This window comes from Episyrphus balteatus, chromosome 1, assembly GCF_945859705.1.
Source record: "Episyrphus balteatus chromosome 1, idEpiBalt1.1, whole genome shotgun sequence".
In the NCBI taxonomy this organism is placed as follows: Eukaryota; Metazoa; Arthropoda; class Insecta; order Diptera; family Syrphidae; genus Episyrphus; species Episyrphus balteatus.
Genome location: NC_079134.1, coordinates 47,641,781 through 47,668,483, shown reverse-complemented (window position 1 = coordinate 47,668,483; position 26,703 = coordinate 47,641,781). Strand labels below are relative to the sequence as shown.

Here is a 26,703-nt window from a genome sequence, read left to right as displayed (position 1 = left end):
GAGGGGCATTGGGGCGCAATAAATTTTGTGCAATTTTTTAAATGACAAAAAAATAACAACAAAAAAAATCCTAACACTGGCGAGAGAGAGATACATATACATTTATATAATGATTGCTTACATTTTTTTGCTGTACAAAGCAGCAAATAAAGAAACAATAAAAAAAAAAAAACAAAAATAATAAAGGAAAAAAAATATCGCCATGAGAGCACATAAAGAAACCTATAAACACGTGTATATCGTTTTTTTCATCATACACTGTTTACACTTGACTTCACAACACCAATGGAATGTGCACGCACAACGTTCGATGACAACTACTTCATGCTTAAGATATCCTCTACCGCAACACATCAAATCACAGCCATCGACACCAATTGATGTGTCATTACATTGGCGCCCATGTGTCCCTTGGATGCCCATTCGAGGATTGCGTTCGCAGAAACTTGGCGATGGTTCCAAGTAAACTAAATCCTTTGTGCCGGGTGGCTTATGTTCTGGATTGTGTGGTTTCAGCTGGAAGTGGTATCTGGAGAGAGAAAAAAAAAAAAAAAATAACAATTAGTTGGTTATTTCTATTTATTTTTTTTTAGAAAAGAAAAAAAAACTGTTGTTTGAGCTCAAATTGGAAAATTGAAAACATTGTAGAATGCATTGATCGGTTTCTGTCTGTCTGTCAACTGACCCGATCTCAAATATAAAGAGAATTTCGACTTTTAACATTTCAGAACTAAATGAAAATCTAATTAAACCTGATTTGCAACCGATTTGAAACTTTTGAGCAATCTTATTTCAACTTTGTTTGCAATCGATTGAAAACCAGCTACCTTAAGTCTTTGAAATCAAGTAGCTGTAAACAAAGCTGATGAATTGGTCGTTAGTGCAATATTAGCCAGATAAAGATAGGAAACCAGCTTGCAACCGATTTGCAACTTTTGTCTGTATGCCTCTTCTGGTCCGATTTTGCGAACAAGTCAATACCAAAGACAGCAAGAGAAGAACTGGATGACAATTCTAAAACTAGTTTGCAACTGATTTGAAATTAATTCGCAACTGATGTTAAACTATATTTGCGATCGATTTTTCTCATTTTTAACGAGTTCTTTCTTATATGTGGGAGCTTAAAAAAAACTCAGACTGAAAGATTTTGAATTACTAGCAACAAATCTGGAACTAGCTTGCGACTGATTTGCAACTTTTGCTTGTAGGTATGTCTATTCTAATGGAATTTTGTGATCAAATCGACATAAAAAAGAATGAAAATTTAGAGTATTAATTTCTCAGAACTGAATGAAAATACTACAAAAACTATTTTGCAACTAGTTTAAAATTTATTCGCAGCTGATATTTACTAAATAGTGTAGTGTGCAAATCGGTTTTATTTTTCCTGTTCGTATAGCCTTGAAATTAAAAAAAAAAAAATATTAGAACTAGAAGATCTTGCAATATTTCCTAGCAACCAAACTGAAACTAGCTTGCAATCGAGTTGCAACTCTTGTTTGTGTGTTTTTACCCTCCTGATAGTGACAAACCCTTGAAATCTTAAACAAACATAAGAATTTGATGTAATGTTATACAGCAACTGACTAAAAACTAGCTTCCAACCGTTTTGCAACTCTTATGATTTTAAAATAACTCTATGAACTTATTTGCACTTTAATATAAAATGTTTTGCAACTTATCTTTAACTAATTGTACTGTTCAATTTTGCAGTTCGGACACTACTTCCTAAGTTTTGAAAAAGTAATTTTATAGTGACTAACATAGTTCTGAAACAGTGTTTTATAAAGCCCAATCAGCCTTAAGTTTTGGAGTCATTGGTTTCGTTCGTTGAGGAAAAGACCCCTTAACGATATCCACAGACTTAAGTCAACAAATTGTAAAGGACCTTCTGTAAACCTCTGAACAAACTCAGCTAACAGCACTGCATGAATTATACCCCGATTTCCTCTCATATTTGAGCTCAAAAACTTCTTCAAACATTAAACAAAAACAATCAAACCAATCTTAAAACTTACCTATTATTTTTTTTATTCAAACGATTTCTCGATTTAACCGAATTCCTTGATATGCTATTACCACTTGGCGGTAAGTTATTCGGATGATGTTTCAATGAATTCTCCAAATTATCCACATTGATGCTGTGCAAAGCATTCGCACTATTACTAACTGCATTTACACCACCACCACCACCAATGACCATAGAATTACTTAAGCTGCTACCACTATTTACGGCACCATTCGAAGAAGAACTACCAATACCGCCAATGCCGCCGCCATTTAATGTACCAGGTGCATTGTTGCTATTGCTATTACTGCTGCGTAAGCTATTACTAAGCATAACACGTGATGCACCATCGAAACGATCCTTTAAAATATCGCCAATTACACGGAAGTTAGCCAAACGCATCCAACATGTCTTAACCGTACATGAGCCAGACATTCCATGGCATTTGCATTCTTGTCGCATTTCCGATTGAACATGCTGCAATGAAAATAACAAACAAAAAAAAAGTTAGTATGATGAAGGTCAATAAGATAGATGAAGAAGAAAATTGAATTGGTTAAGAGGATTAAAAAAAAAATCGGTTAACAATTTAATCAAACAAAAAAAAAAAAAACAATAAACGAGTTATAAACATTTTTATAGCTTAATGCCAGGATCCCGATCCAACTCACTCACTCTTTTTTTTTTATTATTATACGCCTACTCGTGCGCGGTGGTCTATCATCGAACACGATCAATTTAACGTCAAAACAAGAATACAAAATAAGAATGTAAGCTGCACACGCAAGCAAGCATTTCATGCGCAGCAGCGCAACAAAAAGGACGATGATGAGCGAACGCGATGTTCGCAATACATGACTAGGTACTAATTTATCCCATAGATACAATTTAATCTCCTACGTCCATTAAAAACTACATACAAACGATATATATGTTAATATAAATTTGTTGTATCCTAATGTGTTAACTTCACTATGCAAATGGAGCAGAAAAAAATCAACCATGTTAATTAAAACAAGTTAACAAGAATTTAAAAAAAATAAAAAAGAATTCCTTATGTTTTTTGAGATTGGTTTTACTCGAAAACTAAGTCGATTTCGAAAATTTAAAACAAGTAACTTTTTATAGGAAATTAAATTTTCTTTCAAATGAATATAATGACCACCGGAAAAAAAGTCAAAACGAAGATGTTTTTACCAAAAAAGGGAGAAAGGTCTGAAATATTTTCTCGACCGAAATTGGAAAATCGAACCTCAAAGTACCACTGACTGACACTGTTGGGCTAATATCATCATCATACAGGTTTATAAAGTGAATACAAATTAAGGTTAATGTTTCAAGTAACTTTTTATAGAAAATTAGATTTTCTTTCAAATGAATATAATGACCACCGGAAAAAAAAGTCAAAAGGAAGATGTTTTTACCAAAAAAAGGCAGCAAGGTCTGAAATTTTTTTTTTTTGAAAAATAAGAAAATTGAAAATCAATGTTTCACTTACAGTTTTTGGGTTTGTATTATGATACAGTTTTGTAAAGTGAATACAAAATCTTTTAAAATTCAGATTTTTTTGTAATTGGTTTCACTCGAAAACTTTTTTCTGATTGGTTTTACTCGAAAACTAAGTGAATCTCGAAAATTATATTTAAGCAACTTTTTATAGAAAATTAAGTTTTCTTTCAAATGAATATAATGACCATCGAAAAAAAAGCCAAAACTAAGTTGTTTTTTACCAAAAAAAGCCTAAAGCTCTGAAACATTTTTATTTATTTTTTATTGAGATTATATCTATTTTTTAAAAGTGATTTCTCTTGATTGATTTTACTCAAAAACTAAGATGATTTCGAAAACTTTGCTTAAGATGCATTTTTTAGAAAATCAAAATTTCCATCAAATGAATAGAATCACAAATGAGAAAAAACACAATGGGTTACATCCTTTAGCTAGAAAAGCCTAAGGTCTAAAATATTTTTATGGTTGAAATTGAAAACTGAAAATTCAAAGTTCCACTGATAGTAGTTCATAAAACTAACAAAAATTCAGCTTTCAAAAATATTTTATATCATAAAAATCTGCCTTTTAAAATTTTAATAACTTGAGATCGGTTTTACTCGAAAAGTAAGCCGATTTTGAAAATTTTGCTTAAGCAACTTCCTATAGGAAATTCAATTTTCTATCAAATGAATATAATGATAAACGAGAAAAAACAAAACAAGCTTTGTCCACAGAAGAAAAAGCTTGAAGGTCTAAAAATTTTCTCATTTTTTTTTTTCGCTTCAAAAATATAAAACTATCAAAATCCTCAATATTTCAAGTGGAAACCATAAGCATTACAATCTAATTGTTTCAGCCATTGTCAAACTCAAACACAACAAAAAATTTAAACTAAAGAATGTGTTATGGCATCGCGTATAGACCTCAACACACAGTAGTTCTCTTTGGTACCTATACAAGTTTTTTTTTTGTTTGTTTTGTTTTTGTAATATAAATTCCCTGATGGTAGTAAGTATAGAGCTTAACTATGAACACGAACTTTTTTTTTCTTCACAAGCTGCTGATGGCTGCTGGCTGACCATTGCATTAAGACTATAGTAATGTGCATTTGCGGCAGCCGGCTGAAGTGTATAGTGTGTATCTTTGTATTATTATAACCCAGTATTATACCAATTGCCATAGACATGTATCTTAGATACTCAACTTCAAAAAAAAACGTCAGCAACAAAATTAAAAAAAAAAAATTGAAAACTAAAAACCAAGATATAGAGAGAGAGATTCATTCAAGAGGCGAATGTTTCAGTTGCATTTACAAGACACACATTAAGTTCGAACTTCTATACACACTTTTCTATACCTTACACATTTATCTATCTATCTTGAAGAGGTATAGGCTAGGTACGAAACTTCTATAAAAGTGCAATTGAAGATTTAAGGCTGTTTCGTTGGTTGGAGATAAAATTGCAAATACTCTAGTACTTTACTTAACAAAAAAAAAAGTACAAAAAAAAAAATTGTATCGAATGTATGAAGTTTTTAGTTATGAGTAAGAAGAGAAGCAACTATGGTGGTAAGTTGTTGTTTTTGTTGTAAGTTAGTTATACCAACACAGCATGTGGTATTAAAAGATTGGCTTTTTGGTGGGAGAGAAGAGAGAGAGATAATGTATCCTGCTGTAAGTGCGGTTCGTTATTGTAGTTTACGAGAAAGTTGCGGCTATAACGATATCGATTGAAATGGTGGTAAGATCAATGGATTGCAAGAGAGCCACACACGTTGTTTTGTTGTTATGAAAATTGTGTTATTAATGACTTGCAGCTTTATATATATAGTATAGAATTATTGGTACATACCAATACCAAGTATGAGTCTTTTTTTTAAAGATATTTGTATTGATATACATAGATTTTTTTTAATAAAATATGTCGAGCGATAAATGAAAAATTATGATCGATTTTCACTCGATTATCTAGAAGGGGGTGAAGGGGAAGGGGAGAAGAAGTTAACTGCTGGTGTTCGAAGTCTGTAACCTTCCCAAAAACCGATAAAAATATTTTTACTTTGTATTTTTGCAAAAATTGTAGTTAAGTCTTAACGAAGAATGCCTTTTGATATTTTTAGATTGCTTTTACTCGAAAACTAAGTCGATTTCGAAAATTTTGTTTAAGTAACTTTTTATAGGAAATTAAATTCTCTTTCAAATGAATATAAGGAACACCGAAAATAAAGTCAAAACGAGAATGTTTTTACCAAAAAAAAGGCAAGAAGGTCTGAAATATTTTTTTTCGACGAATTTGAAAAATTTAAATTCGAAGTTCCACAGACAGTTGTTGCGTTTTTATCATGATAAAATGTTTATAAAATGGATAGGAATGTTATATTTTTAAGTATTTTTAGCATTTAGAATTCTAGTTTTTTTGTGATTGGTTTTACTTAAAAACTAATTCGATTTCGAAAATTTTATTTAAGTAAATTTTTAAAGATAGTTAAATTTTCTTTCAAATAAGTATAATGACCACAAAAAAAAGAAACTAAGAATGTTCTTACAAGTAAAAACCCAGAAGCTCTAAAATATTTTACCGATCTCTCATCCTGATTTTGTAAGGTGTTGATGAAATTTTCTAACAAAATGATGATTTGTTGTTCACCAATTAAAATTAATATTAATTCCCTTCTTCCAAAATTCAGAAAAAAATACTATCGACAACGTCACCTTAGCAAAAATCTCCAAAAAATTCAATCAAAATAATCTTATATCCCATGGACCTTTTTCCCATAACTATTCTATTATTTTTGTGTTTGAAAAATTGCCAACCAAAAAAAAAAAAATTAATGTAATAAATTTGATTTCTATACTTACAGCTCTTCCCGCTTCATTATTATGCAAATTCATTTTTTCTCTCAAATTTCTACCACGTTCGCCAGCATCAACGAATTCCCGTGAAAATTTAAATCCAAAACCAATATTATCCGAACAACCACCCCATTCCCAATCGCGTACACCGGCCACAGCACCAGCTTGATGATTTGCTTGAGGTGATCGTGATTGGTGACTGTAGTCGCAGGTGCACGATTCAATAGATCCTTCGCTGCATGCTCTAGCAATTGCATGTGTTACAGCTGCACTTGTAATAGCATAAATGAATCCTGTCTCACGACATCCTAGAAATAGAAAAAAAAAATAAAATAAAAATTATAAAAATTGAAAAAAAAAATACACTATGTAGTTAAAAATGTATAGGCCAAGAAGTTAAGTTTAATAAAAGAATGTTCTAAGGGAAAATGAGAAAGTGAACTGATAACCGAATTCTTAGATAGAGAGACCAGACAACACTTTTTGAAAAGGTTTTTGTGCAATGAATTTGAATCAGAAATTAAAAATGCTCTAAAATGTCAGGTTTTTGAAATATTATATGTCAGAAACGGCAAAAAAGTCGTTTTTCTAAAGTTCAATTTTTTTCAGAGATTCTAAAGCTACAGTTCTAAAATTTTAGATAACGCAATATTTCCTAGCTCGCAATTGATCTAAAACTAATACGCAACCGTTTTGAAACTGTTTTGCAACTTATTATGATTTAAGAAAAACATAATTCTAAACCCTACAAAACTAGACTATAACTTTTCTTTGTCTATTAAAAAGCTGAAGAAATCAAATCAAACATTCCTAAGTGCGAGAAGATGATGTTATCTCCTTGATCTGACATTATACAACCTTTTTTTTTATTTTTGTTTTTTTTTTTCTTCAACGAGAGTGGAATGAAAAAAGCTATGGAAAACACTTAAACTAGACCACATGCCACACACGCAGCTTTATATAATAATTTCATACGCATGGTTTACACTTGAAATGAGATGTTGAATATATGATTAAAACAAAAAACACAGAAGAAAGAAGAAAAACAAAAAAATTAATTGTGAAACAAAAGTTTAAAAAAAAAAAAAATAGATGAACATCGTATTCCATTTCCATCCATAACCTACAACAATATTTTATAAGATTCATTCTCTCTGTTTGTTTTTCTGTGTGCATCACAGAGATCATTATATCAAGAGGAACTCTAGAGAATTCAATATAATATGATGATCTTTTCCACAAGATATATACAAAATTATGAACGAAAAAAAAAGTGAATTACAACTTAAGCCGATCACAACACACATCTTGGAATAATTTTTTTTTTAATGCGCCAAATATAGTAGACAGTTTGACACCCTCTTTACAAGATGTAACCATTTTTTTTTTTTCACTCAATCTTATTTAATATTTTCTTCTTATTTGATTGTAGATTTTTGAGTGTATATTTAAGCCACCAACGTCGTTGTTTTATATCACTTGGGATGATTGTGTGTTGAGTTGAATGATAAATTGTTGGCTATTAAAATTTTGAACAACTTTTAAATAGAAGCTAGTAATTGTTGTGTTTTTGTAATTAGAATGCTTACGATGTTGACAAGGTCATTTTATGAGAAGTATTACTGATTACCGAATTCTTTGCACCAGGTCCCAAACTACATTTGTTAAGAGGTTTTCGGTCTTCTGAACCCGAAGTCGAAAGTACGTTTTTTTGGCAATAACCAAGAAAGACAAAATCCACTGATAACCGAGTTCCTTGAAACAGCATATAAAGTACACGTTTTCAAAGGTTTTTGGTGTTTCTAATCCGAATCCCAAGTGGACATTTTTCTAACAATTCACGTTTTTTTAATATTGTGCGTTGGAAACGGCAAAAAAGACGTTTTTGGCAACTTTAACGATATATTTAATGAAATGGCATCAATTCTTTGTCAAACTACACTTTTTCGAAGGTTTTTGGTGTTCTGAATCTGAATTCAAAGTTGAAAGTTTTCTAAAAAATTAAGTTTTTGAAATAATTCCACGTTGAAAACGGCAAAAAATACGTTTTTTGTTTTTTTTTTTTCAAATCAATTCAGTATGAAATTTCTCAGAATAAATTCTCTTCTATATATTTGTGACAAATAACTTAAGTATTTATTTCTAAGAACCAAGTTTTAAAAGTATGAAATTTGTATCAAAGAGTCTTAATCACTAAATTAAGTCTTGACTCAATTATTTCTCGTTTTTAAATGTTAAACCTAAAAGTACCTTCCTCATGAAGACTCATGAAGAAATAAAAACAACAATTATCCCCAAACTCTTTCTTAACTCTTAAAACGTGTTAATTTCTAAAATATTTTTACTACAAATGTCAATTTGACAGATATCAATCATTAAAACATAAAAAAAACACACACACACAAAACATTAAAAAAAAAATAACCTCACAAATCACAAAAAGACAAACAAAAATTCTTACTTTTTTAATTTCCTTATTTCATGTGAAGACTTGCTGACAAATGAACTGTCATCATCATTTACAAACAACAACATAAAAAAATATAAACCACAATTACCATCACCATTCCGGGCTATAAAAAAAATGCCAAACCTTTAAAACGCCAAGATTATACACAAAAAATGAAGAAAAAAAATCTAGGAAATTCTCAGAGACTATTAAAAAAAAAGTAAAGAACAAATTGTTAATTTAAAATGAATTTTAATGTTTACAATAGAGGTGCACCATGTCTTTGTACAATGTGCGCGCATTTTTATATGGAAATCCCCAACCAATATTGTTTGAATATTTGTTGTTTTTTTTTATTTTTTATTTTTATTGCTCCACTTAAATTTTGTATAAAGAAATATCATGGGAAAAATTCCATCGCAAAATACAAAAAAAAAAACTAGAAACAAATAGAGAGATTTTCACTGATAACACGCCCTCAAAAAAATGAAAAGATATTTACAAATATTTAACAACTTGTTGGTTGCGCACAATCATATAGGTATTTCTTGGAGAAAACGCGCATATGAAAACAAATAGAAGTGTGTAATATAAATTCCTTCAGGTTTGGGTTTCTCTATAATCATCTGTTTTGGTTTTTTATACGAATTCGAGCTCCCTGGAAAGGCTATTATAAACTTCTTCCGCTTGCGCCACATCATTCTTACCGATATTTCTAATCATTACGAGGAATTCACAACTGCGCTAATGATGAAAGAAATTCAAAATACTAATGGTTACCCAATCAGAATTATTTCTAGAGAATTTATTTGATTTTTTTCGGGCAGTTTTCTAGCATTTCGAAATGTTTAACTTTCAACATTAAATTTACCAATTTTTCTCAAAAGCATTATTAATTTAGATTGAAAAAATATAACAGAATTTTTGTTCGTTGGCAATCCTATTCAAAATAACATAACAGTAAAAGGATTTCCAGAAAATGTATTTGACTATTTTCGGGAAGTTTCTAAGCATTTCGAAATGTTTAACTTTTAATATTAAATTTTACAAATTTTCTAAAAAACATTATTAATTAATATTGAAAATATATCACAGAATTTGTATTCGTTGGAAACCCTATTCAAAAATACCATAACAGTGAAAGGATTTCTAGTTTGATTTTTTTCGGGCAATTTTTAAGGAATTTCGAAATGTTTAACTTTTAATGTTAAATTTTAAAGTTTTTCCCAAAATCATTATTAATTTAGATTAAAATAATATCACAGAATTTTTACAGTTTGGCAACCCTATACAAAATACCATAACAGTGGGTGTGCGTTCTTCTGAAATTCGTATCAAATTACTTAAAGAGTACATAATTATATAACGAAGAAGAAGGTTGGTTCAATTTCACTTTAAACGGATATCCGCCTGCCATTGTGAATCATCTTTATTATAAACTTATAGATTGTGAATTGGGCGTAACAGGGTGCAATTGTCTGTAATTATAGTCTTTTTATTTTCTTCTTCTTTAAAATGTCATAATCATCTATATATTTAAAGCACCCGCGTCGTCATTATTAAGTATATCATGGGAATTTAATTGAGAAACACAATAAAACGAGAGTGAGTCTTTTTGGAGGACGACGATATAAAAAAATGTCCATTGTGATCCCTCAAAAAGGATTAACAAAGGATATTCTTGTATATTTTTTTTGCGAAAAAAAACAACCAACAACCATTTAATAAAGGACAAAAGACCGATCCAATTTCAATGGCCCATGATCGTATAGGGTCCTTATGATTATCCCTTTCATTCTTTTGTCACACACACGGATCCTTCAAATCTTAACTTCACCCATCATGATGACGATAATAATGACGAAAGATTTTTGGTTAAGGATCAGAGGTAATTGTCCGAAATAAATCTCTGCACAAGAATTTCACCCATCATCCGTTACAGCGTAATATATTATATTCGTCACACAGATGAGAGAGAAGGAATTTTTGGATTTCTTCTTTTTTTTTGTGTCCTTTTTGGCACATCATCTTAAAGCATTGTCAGTTTGTGTATGAAATGATAAAGTACTGATGACCTAACCCTGTGCTGCAAAAAAAAAGGCAAACATGTCAATTATGGCACTTTTACAACACAACACAAAAAAATAAGACTCAAGACATGCCCAATCTGTCTGGTGGGTCTAGGAGAGGGTCTAAGTCGAAGAAAAAGAACAACACTTTGTTCCCAAGTTAAAGCATGAAAATTCCTCATCTATTCTCCTACAGATGACACCAATGGAAATCTGTTCTCTTCTTTTACAACAAGAAAAGACACACAAATTCCAAGATGAACCTCTTTAGACCTTACCCAAGCTGTGCATGCGCAATCTATCTTTAATTCCATGTCTAATTTGCCAAGTAGAGAGAAGCAAAAGGTATTACCAATTAGAAAAATAACCATGCTAAGGTGAAAAAATCTACTGAGACAAATTATCATAAACCAAGCGTGCAAAATTGTCTTCCATGGAAATATAGGAAATCGAAAAGAGAGACAGAAGAAAATTCCTTTTGCAGAAAACAGAAAAACAGGGCCAGCAGGATACTAGTTTTTACTTTATTTGAAGAAAAACAAAAAATAAATAGAAAAAGTAGGTAGACCTATGAGTTTGCTACTTTTCGGCCAATAAGTAGCACAAACCTGGGATATAGAACAATTGTACATGAAGATACAGTAAATTTGACCCAGCAGGGTGTTTCGTTTTATTGTTTGAAATTATCTATCTTTTCGTATAGGTTGTACAATTTGTGTACCTACTTAACTGGATATTTTCGGGTTAATTGAGTTATTCCTTTTTTTTGGTAAAAAAAAAAAAGAATTGAACAATAATAATTGATCTGTCATCGTTTCGAGTCGACATAATAATAAACCTGTCTGTCAAAATTTTTTTGTTGACTTGATAATAGAACGTACCAAAAACTGACTACCTCTCTACTACCTCCTACAATAATAAATAAGTCTTCATGTGGTTTACATTATGCGATATTATCGTATGGGCAGTGTTAATTTTTCACGCCTAGAGGTGTGAATAATTTGTGATTCGTTTAGGATCTTAATGAATATGTTTTTGTTCGAAAGGTTTCATTTTTTTTTTTTTTTTTTGAAATTGAATAAGATGAATGTAGGAGAAAGATATATTGTATGGGTTTTGACAGATTGATAAAATACACACATAAGTATAGAGATTGCGGTTTTTGGAAATTTATTTTTGTTGTTTTTTTTTTTCAAAACAATTACGAGATACTTAGGAGTTCATTATGGAAGTGAAAAGAATTGTAAGGAAAATGTTTGAAAGTGAATAATAAGACTTCAGGAAAAATGGAATTTGCATCTTTTTGAGTTTTGAGGATAAATGATGAGACTTTTAGCCACCGAATGTGATAATGATTTAACGATCTTTTTTCGCAAAGATTTTTTAGTCGCTGAGGACGGTTTGAATGTGGATTTTCAGGTAGGAAAACTTTGTGATAAGTTGCTTTTCGATTTTCAGCAGATTCTACCGAATGGGAGATAATTTCTTTTTTGGTGAAAGTAAATGATTACGATAAAATAAATAACGGGTTACTGCATTCCCATCTGGGGGTATTTCAGAAACTCTAAAATTACATTTTACTGCCAAAACGGGTGAATCGCAACCAAAACTGGTAAATCGCAGCCAAAATTATAAACCGTAGCCTTAAACTGGTAAACTTGGTAAATCGCTGCTAATATCTGTTCCGATTTCTCGGAGTTATTTCGGAAACTGAAAAATAGCTACCGAAACTGGTGAATCGCAACCAAAACTGGTAAATCGCAGCCTGAATCTGGTAAACTTGGTAAATAGCTGCCGATACCAATTCCGATTTCTCGGAGTTATTTCGGAAACTGAAAAATTGCTACCGAAACTGGTGAATCGCAACCAAAACTGGTAAATCGCAGCTGAAGTTGTAAATCGCTGCCCGAATCTGGTAAACTGGCTAAAACTGGTAAATCTCTGGCGATTTTGGTTAATCGTATCTACCAAAAACTGATAGTTCCAGCCAAAATCGTAGGCATAAATCGCATCCAAAGCTGTTTAATCGCAGCAGAAAGTGTTAAATCGCTAAAAATAATGGTAAATCACTGCCGAAACTGGTTAATCGCAAACAAAATCGCAGGCGAATCTAGCAAATCGCAGACAAAGCTATTTCATCGTAAAAAAAATCAGCTAATACTTTGTAAATTGCTGCCAAAATATTTAAATAGCAGAAAAAATGGTCAACCACTGCAAAAACTGATCAATCGTTTCAAAACCTGCAAAATCGCAGCTGAAATCGCAGACGAAATAAGTTAATTCAGCTGTTCCATCCCAGCGGAAAGTGAGAAATCACAGTTCATTCTAGTAAATTGTTTTTGAAAGTTAAAAGTCGTAGAAAAAAAAATTGGTAAATCACTACCGAAACTGGTGAATCGTACCAGAAACTAGTAAATCGCAGACGAAATCGCAGACAAAACAAGTAAATATAAAAAAAAAATTGTTAAATATCAGAAAAAACTGGTAAATCACAGCAGAAACTATGTAATAACTTCCTAAGCCCACATTCTAATATCAAATCTCTAAAACATTCTGATTTTACTAATATAAGAAATATGAGATTTTGATTAATTTTGACAAATCTTTTTAAATTTTGAATCATTTTGAGTTTTAAACTGAAAAACTATTAAAAGATGTAATACTCAACCATTATATCCACCGGAAATTCAATAGCTTTTTTCATGATTCAGTCTTCTTCCCAAATATTAACTCATTCCCACTTTAAACCTATACCAAACATTCTTTCCATCCTAGTCAAACCAATTAATCTTGCATAATTAATATCCCTATTATACAAAATTAATCCTTACAAGAAACATAATATCTTTTGTATATGTCACCAATGGCAATTCTAAAATAATTAACCTCATTTAACTATACTAAATAGCATGACATATTTTCAACTCAGAAATACCACGATTTATCCTTTAGGGCACAGAAAATATATTAAAAAATACTTCAGCTCTTCGTTCTTTATACCTTATACAAACCAAAAAAATAAAAAAAAATTGAAATCCTTAAAAAAAAAAGAATAAGGTTGAAAATAAGTTGTAAACGTGCGCACACGTGGGGTGCCCTTTTATCTTCAAAACCTGGCGACAGATACTGTTGTCGATCTCCATAGGGGTGCACAACTTGGGAACTAAAAAATATAAAAAAAAAAAAAAGAACCAAACCAAAATGAAACTATATACGGATATATACAAGCGCGCACACGCTCTTGAGTTAATCAAAATTGTACCATCTTCATCATCATATAAAAAAATTTTTTCTTGTTGTTATTTTTGTTTTAGGTAAACCTTTTTTTTATTCCAGAAGATACGGCATGTGAATGAATGAAGACAACAAAAACAATAACAACCAAAACGAAAAAAAAAATAATAAAAACAAAAAGGGTTCAATGAATTCCTGGTTTGCATATGTCCCTCTCAACTTTAGATACAGATATGTATAAGTTGGCTTGGTAATAAATAAATCCTTGAACGCACTTCTTGCCAACATATAAATACAAATATTATTTTTTTTTTATGGCGCAATATGAACAAATTAAAAATCACAAGAATGCGTTGGTTTGGTTTAATATAGAGAAGGATTAAATCACAATCACGGCACAGAAAAAAAATATATATACACCACAATAACACGATCTAAAAATGTCCCTGTGAGTTAGTTGAAACATTAATCACTTCCAACCATTTGCTGTGATATTGCTTTCATCCTTAATGGTCTTTAACGTCTTATCGCATCGATGCGGCCAATCTGGAGGCACAATATTGATGCCTCGAAGGTCATTGATCAGTCTCTGTGTGTTGTGCCGGGGTTGAGACTTTGACTGGTGACTCTTGACTTGACCATCGCATCGCAGTGTGTATTTATTTTATTTCAATATAATTATGTTTGTGTATACAAGAGCGAGTATATCAATGCCGTGATAGTAATTTGATATGTTTCACAATGTCCGTTGTTATTATTGTTTTTTTTTTTTTTTGTTATTGTTGTTGTTGTTGAAGTTGTGATGTGCGTGCCCTGGCGTTTTCCAGTTCAATATACTATCTATATTTTTTTTCTTTTTTTTTTACTTCAATGTTGTTGTTGTTTTTTTTCGGTTTTCATCTCTGAGTGGAAAGACTACCAGGAAGACACAAGTGATGGAAGTGGATTTTTAGGTAGCGAAGACGACGACGACGAACCGGTGCGTTTCTCATTTGCATTGTGTTCTATGTCTTTATAATGTATTTTATGGATATAAAGATAGCTCCTGAATTAAAAAGGGTTTTTCTTTGGGATTAAGATTTTTTTTCGTTTTTATCTAAAATTGGTTTCAATAACTTCTGATAACAGTCAATTAAGTTTCATCAAATAGAATTTAATTTTTTTTCTTCTTCTTTTCTTCGTTATACAAAATCAAGATATTCACTTAGTTGGATTTTATATAATTTTTGTGATTGATTTAATACCTTAATTAATTATATTTATCGAAAAGGTAAGTGTTTAACCTTTCTGTCTGTCAATCAAATTTTATTGACTCATCGAATTAAATGGATATTTTTTGTTGGTATTTTCTTAAGAAACTGTGTATATAGACTTTTTAAATCCATGACAGAGCATAAAATATATTCATTCATGAAATTTTAGTTTTGTATCTAAAAAACAATACAAAATTCACGTGAAAAGAAAAAAAAAAGTTCGCACGTCAACTCTTTTGTTTGAAATTATGATTTTTTAATGATGAGTCGATTATTGGATTGAATTCATTTGAGGGCAGTGATTTAGTTAGATAAGAATGTGGGAAAAAATAAATTGGACCATTCTGAAAGTCAACACCTAAAAAAAAATTTCAGTAAATAGTTATACAATTTTTAGCCACAAGATTCCAATTTGTTTTTTTTTTTTTAATTTTCTAGTTTTTGGTAAATCATTGGAATTTCTGATTCATCATTTTGAAGATATTTTTCATTCGTATTTCAAAGAAAACTAGAAAACAAACAAAAGTTCGTACTTCAGCTCTTTTGTTTGGAATCAATATTCCCAAGATGAGTCCATTTATTGATAGATTGACCACAAATTCAAGTGTTTTAAGCAGTTCCCAGAGAGAGAATGTTGGTATGGCTTGGAATTACCTTAATTGTGTTGGAATTTTATAATCCTTAATTAGTTCTTAAGTGATGTTGTGATGTTGACATTAAAAAAATAAAAAAGTTTCTACGTCTCTTTTGTTTTTTTGGATTGCTTTGATTTTGGGATAGTTTAAAATGTGGAAACAAAGATGTTGAAGTTCAAATATGCTTTTGTAGAGGATCGAGATGAAAAACTATCGAAAAATGTATTAATTAACTTGTGATAAATGGTTTTCTATTCGATTGCCTACGAAATATTTTAATATTTTTTTTTAAATATAAAGAACTTAACACTAAATTTTAATTATTTTACTGAATTTTTTTAAGTTTAAAAACAGATCTTATTTATTTTGTATGTGTCAAGAAGGACCAAACTATTTCAAACAAAGGTTAAAGTTGTGGTTTATCTCATTTTAAGATCGAAATTTGCACCTGAAACTTCAACAATAATTTATTTCTTCATTCAAATTTCAGAAAAAAAAATGCATTCTAATAAAAAAAAGGACATCAACAGAAAAAATGATACAATCTATTTCCGTATCATTATGTAATGCAATACAAACAAAATTGTAAAAAAAGTATAAACTTACCTCGATCGACAATTTTTCCAAATAAATTTTTGCCTCTTAAAAAATTCGTTGTCGAACAATTCCATCGACGATTTCTAAACTGATGTTGACATTCGGATATTGCTAAATTTGCACCTTTTACTAATGCAGCAAATACACCAGGATTTTCACGTACCAAACGTCGTTGTTTGCGACGTAATCTTGCATGAAATGCTGGATCCACATATAACATACCAGAATTCAATGGTGATATATTATTTGGTTCTCCTACTTTTGCAATACCCCTATAAGAAAAAAAAAATAACATAAATACAATGTGTATTGAAAAAATGTATGTATATAAAAATTGTAAACATATAACTAGGATATAATAATAGACAGAGAGGATATAATATTGGGTTTTTTGATTAGCATCTTCACGCTTATATGGTTATGAAAAGATGAATTGTTTATGCAATCTGTTAAGGTTTTTCTTTTTTTTTGCACACACGTTGACAAGAATATTCTCAGGGAAGAGTGTAGGAAAAAAAAAAGAAAACAAACAAACAAGATCGAGAAAATATTTCCACATACCACACATATGGTGGGATTTTTTTTTTTTTATTTTTTGGTTTTGAAGTGATTTCTGCAAGCAAGTGTGTGGAAATTCTATTTTTTTCTTAGGATTTCTATCATCTGGTCAGGAATAAACACTTGACACTTTGTTTTTGAAGAAATTAATATAGGAAATTTTTTTTGACACAAAGTTGGATGAACAAAATAAGAAAAGAGAATATATAAATTTCCATCAATCTTCTGTATTACTTCTGTATTTCTCGAAAAAAGCACTCAAATAATAAAAAAAAAGTTCGTACCTCAACTCTTTTGTTTTATTATTTTTTTTAAGTTAATGACAACATAAAAAAAGTTTTTCTTCAGAAAGTTTTCATTTTGCAGTGAAAACTGCTTTAAAAAAAAAAACTGATTATGATCAAATGCTCACATAATGACCAGATCTTGGAAAGAAAAGTGGCGTCCTGTTTAGTGACATCGAAAACAATTTACTTGATATTTCCACTGAAACGATTACTAAAGTTCATTTGGTAGAATCAAGCTTTTTAAGTCTCTTGTACATAAAAGTCTTTATAAATCCATAAATACACACTAAGCTCAAATTATAGCTAGACATTTTTTTTTTTTGAAGGCAAATACAAGAAAATTCTTCCCAAATTCCGTTGAAAATGCACAATTATTATATTACTAAAATTATATAGAAATAGTAGACTTTAACTTTTTTTATTTATTTACATTAATCTACCACGTTAAAAATAATAAATGTCCTTTTCAATCTTTGAGCTCTTAAAAACCAAAAGAGAGAACAGTTACTATATGCCCCCTCTCTCCTCCCCCCTTTTTCTCCTCACAACATTCAAAAGCTGATGTATAGTAATATTTAGTTAAATTATACAACAACACCTGCCACATGTGCTAATAGAAATGAAATTGTCAAAATAAAGTTCGCAACTCAGCTCTTTCGTTTTCATACAAATACTTTTATAATTCTGTAATAATTTCATGAAAAAATGTGAAAGAAATGCTAAATGAAAGCCAATATGAAATTATAATTTAAATAAATGTCTGCGAATATTCCCGTCGGCTTTATGTACCGTTAACTCATCCAATAAACACTGATTGTTCAGACAGTTTTTTTAAAATTAAATTTCCCTTCTAACAATATTTTATTTAGCAAATAAAAATCTCCATCACTATAAATAGTAGATATAATAAATTAGACAAACAATATCAATTGACCTACTGTCACTTTTTGTCATTACATACGTCTCGTCAAGTCAAGTCATGTGTCATTGTATATTGTATATTAAATTGCTTTTCATTATCAAAACGACAAGCAATCATATCGATCGTCGTGTTTGATTTTTTTATTTTTTTATTTATGTGCCTATCTTTATACCTCTACTTATAACTGTTTAAATTGTGTAAACATTTTTACAACTATGGCGTCGAAGTATATACTATATAAACATGTTTGTATGTGAATATATTAACATTTTTTACCAATTAAATTAATGACAGAGAGTGAAATAAAAAGAATGTAATTCCATTCAGTCACACATGTGTGTCACCTCATGGTGGCAAATTAAACATTTTTGCATTGATTTCATGTCAATTTTATTATAATTGACTATGGGGGGTAAAAATATACTGTTTTATATATAAACCATAAAGAAAACGAACCTCTCTAACTAATAATAAAAATATTATGATGCGTGAGTGTTGTATCGTATTAGAGTGTAATTATTTATATATAGCTCGTCACTTAGTCTACACGAGTTGTAGCTTCTGTTTGATTGAATCAAAGTTTGCTACTTTATAATGAGTCAACACAGTTTAATGAAAATTAAACAAGAAAAAAAAATGTGCTTCATTGAATAGTAAAATTTTATAATCGTGAATGAAAAATTACACAACTAAAAAAAACTTAGGTAGGTACATGATTTTGCACTTAAATGAATTTTCTTTTAATTTATGACTCAATTGAATTCCTAGATCTGTTTTAAACCAAGTCGATGTAATCAATTTTCCCTTTAATTAGCTTCTTCTTATGACAAGAAACTCCTGTCATATCTTTAATATTGCGTGAAGTTTCAGTTAACTTCTATCAAACGACATCGTATCGTATATGTATTACGTGATTGCTTTGATTTAAAAGTTTATGCCGATCGTGTGTAATAGTGAACTTCTCTGCTGTTCCACTCATTGAATGCAAAATTATTACCTACACGATGCATCTGTGCACGTCGGTCGGTTGGTTGTCGCTTGGTCGTCTATTCAATGAAAAAAAAAAAAAAAAACAAAAACCAAACCAAAAGAAGAGATTGTCTATCCAAGATATCATAATATATGAACACACCTAATTCCAACACGTAGCTAGTTTTGTGTTGTTGTTGGTACTCTTTTTTTTTCTTGTGACTTACAGGCTTTTTATTTAATAGTTTACTAAGAGCACATGACCTGAACTCTCTATGAGTTTGCAAAAAATGATACCAAAAAAAAAAAAAAAAACAACAAGATGCTGTGAATGACTTTGATTTAGAGCTTCAGAGTGGTTATGATTGTGCGACTTGGAGAATACGTGAGTCCTTTTTTAAAAGTGTAAAACGTTGAGAGCATTCGAATCATAACTATGTGACAAGCGTTTCTTCGTTTTTTTTTTTTTTTGTTTGTTGATGTTTGATTTTGTGCAAAAGATACAACCACGCGCAAAAGTATACAAGCCTGTCAAAAAAAGGATGCTCCTATCACATCAGATGCGAGAGTTTCTTTTTTCATTTAAAAATAAAAGACAGAAAAAAAAACAAACATAAAAAATGTCCTTTAAGTTTTTTTTTTTGTTTTCTTCAATTCCGTCAAGAAAAGCGAGAGATCATCAAAATGCATTACGAGTACGCGATGAGAACCAATTTTTTTTCTTTTCGTTTTTGTTGTTGTTGTTGTTGTTTGTCCTTAATTTTTTTTCTTTTAGTTTTTTTTTTCTTTTTTTGGTATCTCTTTATATGACCAAAAATCAACAACAACAAAAGAGTATGAACAACGTTAAAGTTGTTTAAGTTTGTTTTACAGGTATTTTTCTTTGACATTTTTTTTTTGTTTTGTTTTTTGTTTCATGGTGTTTGTTTTTGTTTTGTTTTAAGGAATTTTTTGAATTGGTTTGTGGTATTTTTAGTTGTTGTTATTTTTTTTGTTACTTTTGATTTTTTTTTAATGTAAACATTTTCGATATAAATTTTTTTGAGAAAAAAAAAAAATACACGCATATATAAAATTCGCGTAAAAAAGTGCGATGAGCAATGAAATTGTCACACCAAATGATCATAAAGAATTGTATCACGTACTTACACGCTTGTCATTTTTCGTTTCGTTAGGGTTTTTGGGTTGGTGTTATTTTTTTTATTCACTGATTTCTTTTATTGGATTTTTTTGAGCAGAAAGCAAGGCATTTTTGGAGTTTTTTTTTTTTTTTTTGCTGAGAAGAAACGTTTTTGGCTTTAAGATTGAATCTCTTTCTATTTAAAGAAATTTAAACTTTGTTATAGCCAATATTTTAAGGATGTTGAATTTTACCCAACAAAAACTATTGATATAAAATAGTCTTGGGTTAAATTGTACATATTTTTAATTAGGTATTTGGTTGAATTTCTTTTTATTTATTTGAATCTGTAAACTAAATGGAATACAACAAGAATGCATTAATGAAAGGTACCTATATTATCAATTTTTTAAGTGGGTTTTAATTTTAAAAACCGTATATTAGTGATGTCATTCTATTCATTTGAAGAATAACGATGATGAATATACAAACATATTTTTTAAAGTCATAATAAACAATAATTTATTCTACTGAAATATATTCGTTAATAATACATTTTATCTATATATTCTAATTGTTATTTCATGAAAGGAGAACTTTTGTATTGTTTGTGATGCCGTCAAAATTGACTTTTGTCGGCTAAGATAAGACTTTATTATGTTATTTTAACTTATGAATTTATTAGGCAAAAATAGTTCTAATTTTAGAAGGAATTAGGGTGTGCCGTGTGCTTATTAAATATATGAAATAAATTTATTTTTTGTATAATATTAAACAAACTTTATAAAATTCAGAATTTGAGAAAAATATTGAAAAAAGGTCATGTGGAGTACCTACTTTTGAAACCATAGTTGGTAGATTTTTAAGATCCGCCTCGTGCAAAAATTATATCTAAATAGCCAGTTTGTCCGTCGAAATTTAGATATTTTATATTTATAAAAAATTGTGTTCAACGATGTGTCCGATTTGAACTCCATAAGCAGAATTTTTATATATTGACGAAACGCAGTTATTACAATGCAGTCTTTGTAAAAAAATGGGGCTCTGTCGATTTTTGGGGTTTGTCGATTTTTAATTAATTTGTTTTTGTGAATCGTTATGGTAACTATAATCTTTTGACGTAAAACAGTATGCGTTTCGTGGAAAAAAAAAAACAAATAGAAAAAAAGCTAATATAAATATAGAATTTTAACATTGAAACAAAACACAAATTAAAAAGAAAAATTTCTAGCCGCGGAGGATCGATGTTAAACCTAGCAAAAAAAAAAAAATGGGATAAATACGGGATATTTGAAAATACGTCCCGCCATAAAATATACGAAACTGATTTTATTATGCCCGATTTAATGCTTAAAAACGATCCAAACAAAAAATTCTAAAAAAGAGACTTTTTAATGAGTTTTCATCTTTTTCGTTGAAAATCAAAAAATAGAGTTGGTGCAGACAATTTTGGTCAGTTTAGTTTTTTTTCCAAAAATTTTTAAATTGATAACTTTTGTTATAGAAAATAGATATTAGAAGTCATATATGTATACCCAAAAGTTTCGGACTGCTTAAATTTATATTAATTTCAAAGGAAATTTCAATAAATTCTACTTGTAGATACTCATTATAATAAAAACTCGTGAAAAATATATCTCTAGTAGGGTGCTTCTTAAAAATCAATTTTCGAAATTTTAATGGGACAACCTTTCATTTTGTTCTTTCTGCCTTAAATATAAATTGGGTAAAATTTAGTCCAGTTTAAACACGTTCTAGGGGTCGCTACCACAATTCAAAGTTTTGAAAAATACACCAAATTTTATTTTTTTTCTCAGAAAATTTTAAAATTTTTAATCAGAATTAAGTACTTTATATTATATCTTTAGCTGTTTTGAAAGAAATTTTGATAAAAATACAGCCGAATAAAAATGACGTTTAATTTTGAATATTTTTGAATTTGACATTTTTTTTTAGTTATTCTGTAGAATAGCTAACTGAATGATTTTTTTTAATTGAAAAATTCAATGTTTTTATCGGATCTTTTTGGGCTTATATCTTTATTCGTCAGACAGTTAAGTGACTGTTTATTAGAAGATTGAAAAATCGGGTCTTTAGCGTACTTTGTATTGTAACAAAAAAAATTGTTGAAATTGATCTTTTTTTTTTTACTTAAATCTTTAGTGAATGGTAGCGACCCCTACATTTTAATATTAAAATCGGAAAAAAATACCATATACTATGCTTATATGGTAGAACATAATGCAGGGGTGTCCCATTAAAAAATCGAAAAAAAAATTTTTTCGACCATATAAGAAGCACCCTAATCTCTAGGTATTAATTTCTTAGTTAATTTTTATTTATTTCACATAGTTCTGATAAATACCTAGTTTGCAACCAAAAATTTACAAGTTTCAAGAGCCTGTTCATTCAGTTTTAATTAAAATTTTGTAAGATTGGTTTTTTTTTTTTTTTTTTTATAATCTGCGCGCACTAAAGGGGTTTTGGGTGCCCTTAATATGTATAAGGAGAAACCGATGCACATTAGTTTTAAAGTTCTGGACATTAAAATGGGAGGGAAAAACTGAGCAGGGTAATGCATTCCACATTCTCGTAGTGCGACTAAAGAAAGAATCTCTGTATTTGACGGTACGTCCGAAATTGGGCTCAAGTGTACACTGATGGGCATTCCTTGAAGTACGAGTATCACGGTTGAATTGTTTAAGGGGAGGAATGCAGCGATTTTTAACGCATTTATCGGCTATTATAGACTTATAATATTTAGCTTATAAAATACATACTTTTTGAGCACTATAATAATATAACAATATTTATATTTTATTGAATTAAGTGAACCCCTTTTAAAATTCAGTTTCTTATGCCGATTGAATAAACAAAGTTTGAAATATTATGAAACTTCTTTAAATTAAATTTTAATTGGAATCTAAGAAGATATTCCTAAATCAACGAAAAAGCTAAGTTTTAGAAAAATTACCTGCCTACTTTGAATAAGCATACAATTTTATTAATAACATTTGAAAATATAGAGGTTTTAAGCAACCTGATATTTTCAACAACTTCTAAATTCAAGACTGTCATTTTTCAATATAATCACCTAACATTAAAAGCTACAAGTAAGTAAGCTAAGGTCCATTTTCTTCACTCGGAGTTGAACATAACTTGAGAATTTTTAATATAAAAATTCTCAAGTTTTGTTCAACTCCGAGTGAAGAAAATGGACCTAAGAGTTACATAGTAATTTCCACCAACACTTAACATGCGAAACAGCTTAACAAGCTAGAAAAAATGCGTTATGAAAAAATATTTATTTCGTTTAGAAATAGCTTATTTTTGAGTTAACTCGATTTTAACTTTTATTTAAAAATGACAAAAAGTGTCCCTTTCAAGCTTAAATCAAGCTAAGTCTAAAAATTGAAACTATTTACCTATTAGGTATCAGCCATACAAACTGGTACTTTACATGACTCTAATAAGAAAAATGGAAACCAGCTTCCAATTCAATTGATCTTGTATTACAAGAAAGAAAACGTTACCAAAGTAAAAGTGTTTAATAGTAATATCTACTAAGCTACTTTAATTTTCCTTAAATTATGATTAAACGAATAAACATGTTCATGTAAGTTCCTTTATTTACCATGTTTGTTCAACAAAACATGTTTTCAACCCATTTAATAGTTACTAATCCCTATTAAATATCCCCAAAAAAAATCACAAATCATTAACATACCACCACATTGATCCTCGACCTCTTCCTGGTTTTGATTTATTTTCTGTGTCCGATGATGAACTTGATGATAATGCAAATAAGCATATAAAATATAATATTGACAAATCCATGATTTTCTTTTATTAGAAAGTCCTTTACGCGCTACCGAACACAATAAAATTTTTTAATCACACTCTCGTTAAAAAAAAAAAGAGTTGTGAGAATAAAAATAATGTTTAACAGATTTCTATTTAATTTTAATTAACACAGGTTTTTTTTCTATCTCTCACTTTTAATCAAAAAACAACGAAGTCAAAAAAAAAATAAACAACAAAACACGATCAATGCAACATTAATCAATTTCACGATCAATTAACACTCAATTTGAAAAAGTGTGGGTTGGTCTGTATAGTGTTTCACTTTTAATTATTTCGCACGACACAGGTAAAAAAAGGAAGGTATGAAAATTATATCAAAACAACAACCTTTTTTGTTTAAAAAAAAAAACGACACCAAGATCCAGACCAAAAAAAAAACGTGATCAACTGTTATAATAGCAATAAGAAAACAAGCACAATACACACTCAGAATCAATCTAAAGGTAGTATCTATCTGAGAAATGATATTAGCATATTCATAAGTTTGTTTGGGATGATGTCGAGATTGATGATGATGGTAATCTCTCGAGATATAGACACAAAAAAGTTGTTCACAACATTGTCATCGCGACGACGACATCGAACAAGCTAACAATTTGATGACAATATCATTATAAACTAATTGGATATTGATTAAACGGGGACGGACTCGAACTCAAACTCGAAGTCGTGGATTAATCGATAGCTCTGATTAATGAATTAGTTTTTTTTTTTTTGAAATGGTTGCGCAAAAAATGATCCGGAAAGTGAAAGGTATTAGTTGACTTGACCGTATATGACGATGACGAACACACGACGAAACGTTATAACGTAACTAATTAACAACGGTTAAGTGTTGTATTTGTATCTGGATCTGAAGAAGAATGTAAGCTACACACACTCTTTAGATGCTGCGTGGATAACTATTTTGTATCTCATAGATGCACCACGACGACAACTCTACTACTGACTGACTGACTGATCTTGGATAGGTGATAATGAGACACCGATTGAGGTAGAGGTTCAGTTCAGCAACGGTTGCGAGCCCGAAATCCCAATCGAAACTGTAACACATTCACCATGGATATGGCGGTAGCACGGTAGGTAGATAGGTTAGGTATATGGGAACGACACGAAGAAAAGATGCGATGACGGGACCCAGAGTAGGTACCTCTACTACACACGTATGTATATGAATCTTCTCGATCCGACAGATAAAAAAAGAGCGAGATAAAGAGAGAGTACTCTAGTTCTTTTTGGTAGGCAGGTATTTCGGTACCGAAGGTAGTCTTCTTTGTGACTTGGATTTCCCGTCGTCGTATTATTGTGAATGGATATCTCTTCTAATGGTAATAATTACTTGCAATATTGTTACCCGGTTCAGTGCTAGTGCTTAACTGAAATTCATTTATCTGTTTGTTGTACTTCACATTTACCGTCAGTTCAACACCGATATAACTTTGGCTCTTACCTTACCAAAGTATTACCTCTACCTTTTTGCCTATAATTCTTTCTGTCTCTTTCTTTCCCTCAAGAATATGCTATCACTGTCACACTTGATAGTGGTTGATCTTTTTTTGAGTGGGTATTGGTGTTAAGAAGGTGAAACATAGGGTAAATGGTTTTAACAACACAAAAAGAAGAAGAAAATGAAGAAAAAGTTGTTAATGAAAATCCCCCATTCTATTCGCACTCACTCATACTAGCACACCTTTTTACTGATAGTGGAGGTGCCTACTATTGCTCTCTATATGCTCTCTCGTTTTTAGATTGATCGTGCAACCAACCAGAGAGGTGATCGCATGTTTGCACACAATCGTGCAGGTTTATTCCAGAATTTGCACATCATTACTTGAAAGAAGCCAATACACGGGTATTTTTATGGAGGATTGTGAAGGAAATTTCTGCTGAAATTGTAATCTTCATTCTTCTTCTTTAAAGACTTTTATTGAAGAAAAGAAAGAAAATTTCTACACTCAAAAGTCTCAGGCAAGATCCAACACACTCCAGAAAAAAGGGGGCGTGGTTTATCAAAAATCCAATAGAATTGCTATGTGTTGGGTTTCTTCGCTGAGAAATATTTATATACCTACACTTTTTCGGAGTAAATTTTTCGGAGTAAGATTCTTCTTTTTTTTAATTTTGATCGAAGAGTGTATTTTTATATATACCTACGTTTTTTTTACATACTTTTGGAACGATCATCTTATTGGACTGAATTGTTTCGTATGTAGCTCCCCTTCGATCTTTTTGGAATCTCTCTTGTGTGAGAGATTTTGATATGGTTTTCCTTTTCTAGACGATGTGAGTGTTGGTTGTTGTGGGTTTTTTTTTTTCTTTTTTACTTATTTTTTGATGGAATCATCTTTCTTTTTTATTTTTGTGTGTTTTTTTTTTTTTTAGTAGGCGGTTTG

General features: G+C 30.1%; 1 protein-coding gene across 1 annotated transcript; it reads right to left on the bottom strand.

Moving 5' to 3' along the window:
* Nucleotides 1–2: 2 nt before the first annotated feature.
* Nucleotides 3–24,319, bottom strand: LOC129907735 (protein Wnt-1). Its single transcript, XM_055984080.1, has 5 exons — nucleotides 24,174–24,319; nucleotides 16,600–16,862; nucleotides 6,360–6,661; nucleotides 2,019–2,485; nucleotides 3–529 (listed from the first exon to the last, which is right to left on the bottom strand). The coding sequence occupies exons 1-5, from the start codon at nucleotides 24,281–24,283 to the stop codon at nucleotides 223–225; spliced, it is 1,449 nt and encodes a 482-aa protein (XP_055840055.1). The 5' UTR covers nucleotides 24,284–24,319; the 3' UTR covers nucleotides 3–222.
* Between the last annotated feature and the right edge of the window lie 2,384 nt (nucleotides 24,320–26,703).

What these genes read in the sequence shown, in the direction of transcription:
- LOC129907735 (XM_055984080.1), bottom strand. Translation starts at nt 24,283, where the DNA reads ATGGATTTGTCAATATTATATTTTATATGCTTATTTGCATTATCATCA. An exon ending in GGTCGAGGATCAATGTGGTG is followed by an intron (nt 16,863 to 24,173) that starts GTATGTTAATGA and finishes TTTTTCTTATAG; the next exon opens with GGGTATTGCAAAAGTAGGAG. An exon ending in ATAATGAAGCGGGAAGAGCT is followed by an intron (nt 2,486 to 6,359) that starts GTAAGTATAGAA and finishes TTTTCATTGCAG; the next exon opens with CATGTTCAATCGGAAATGCG.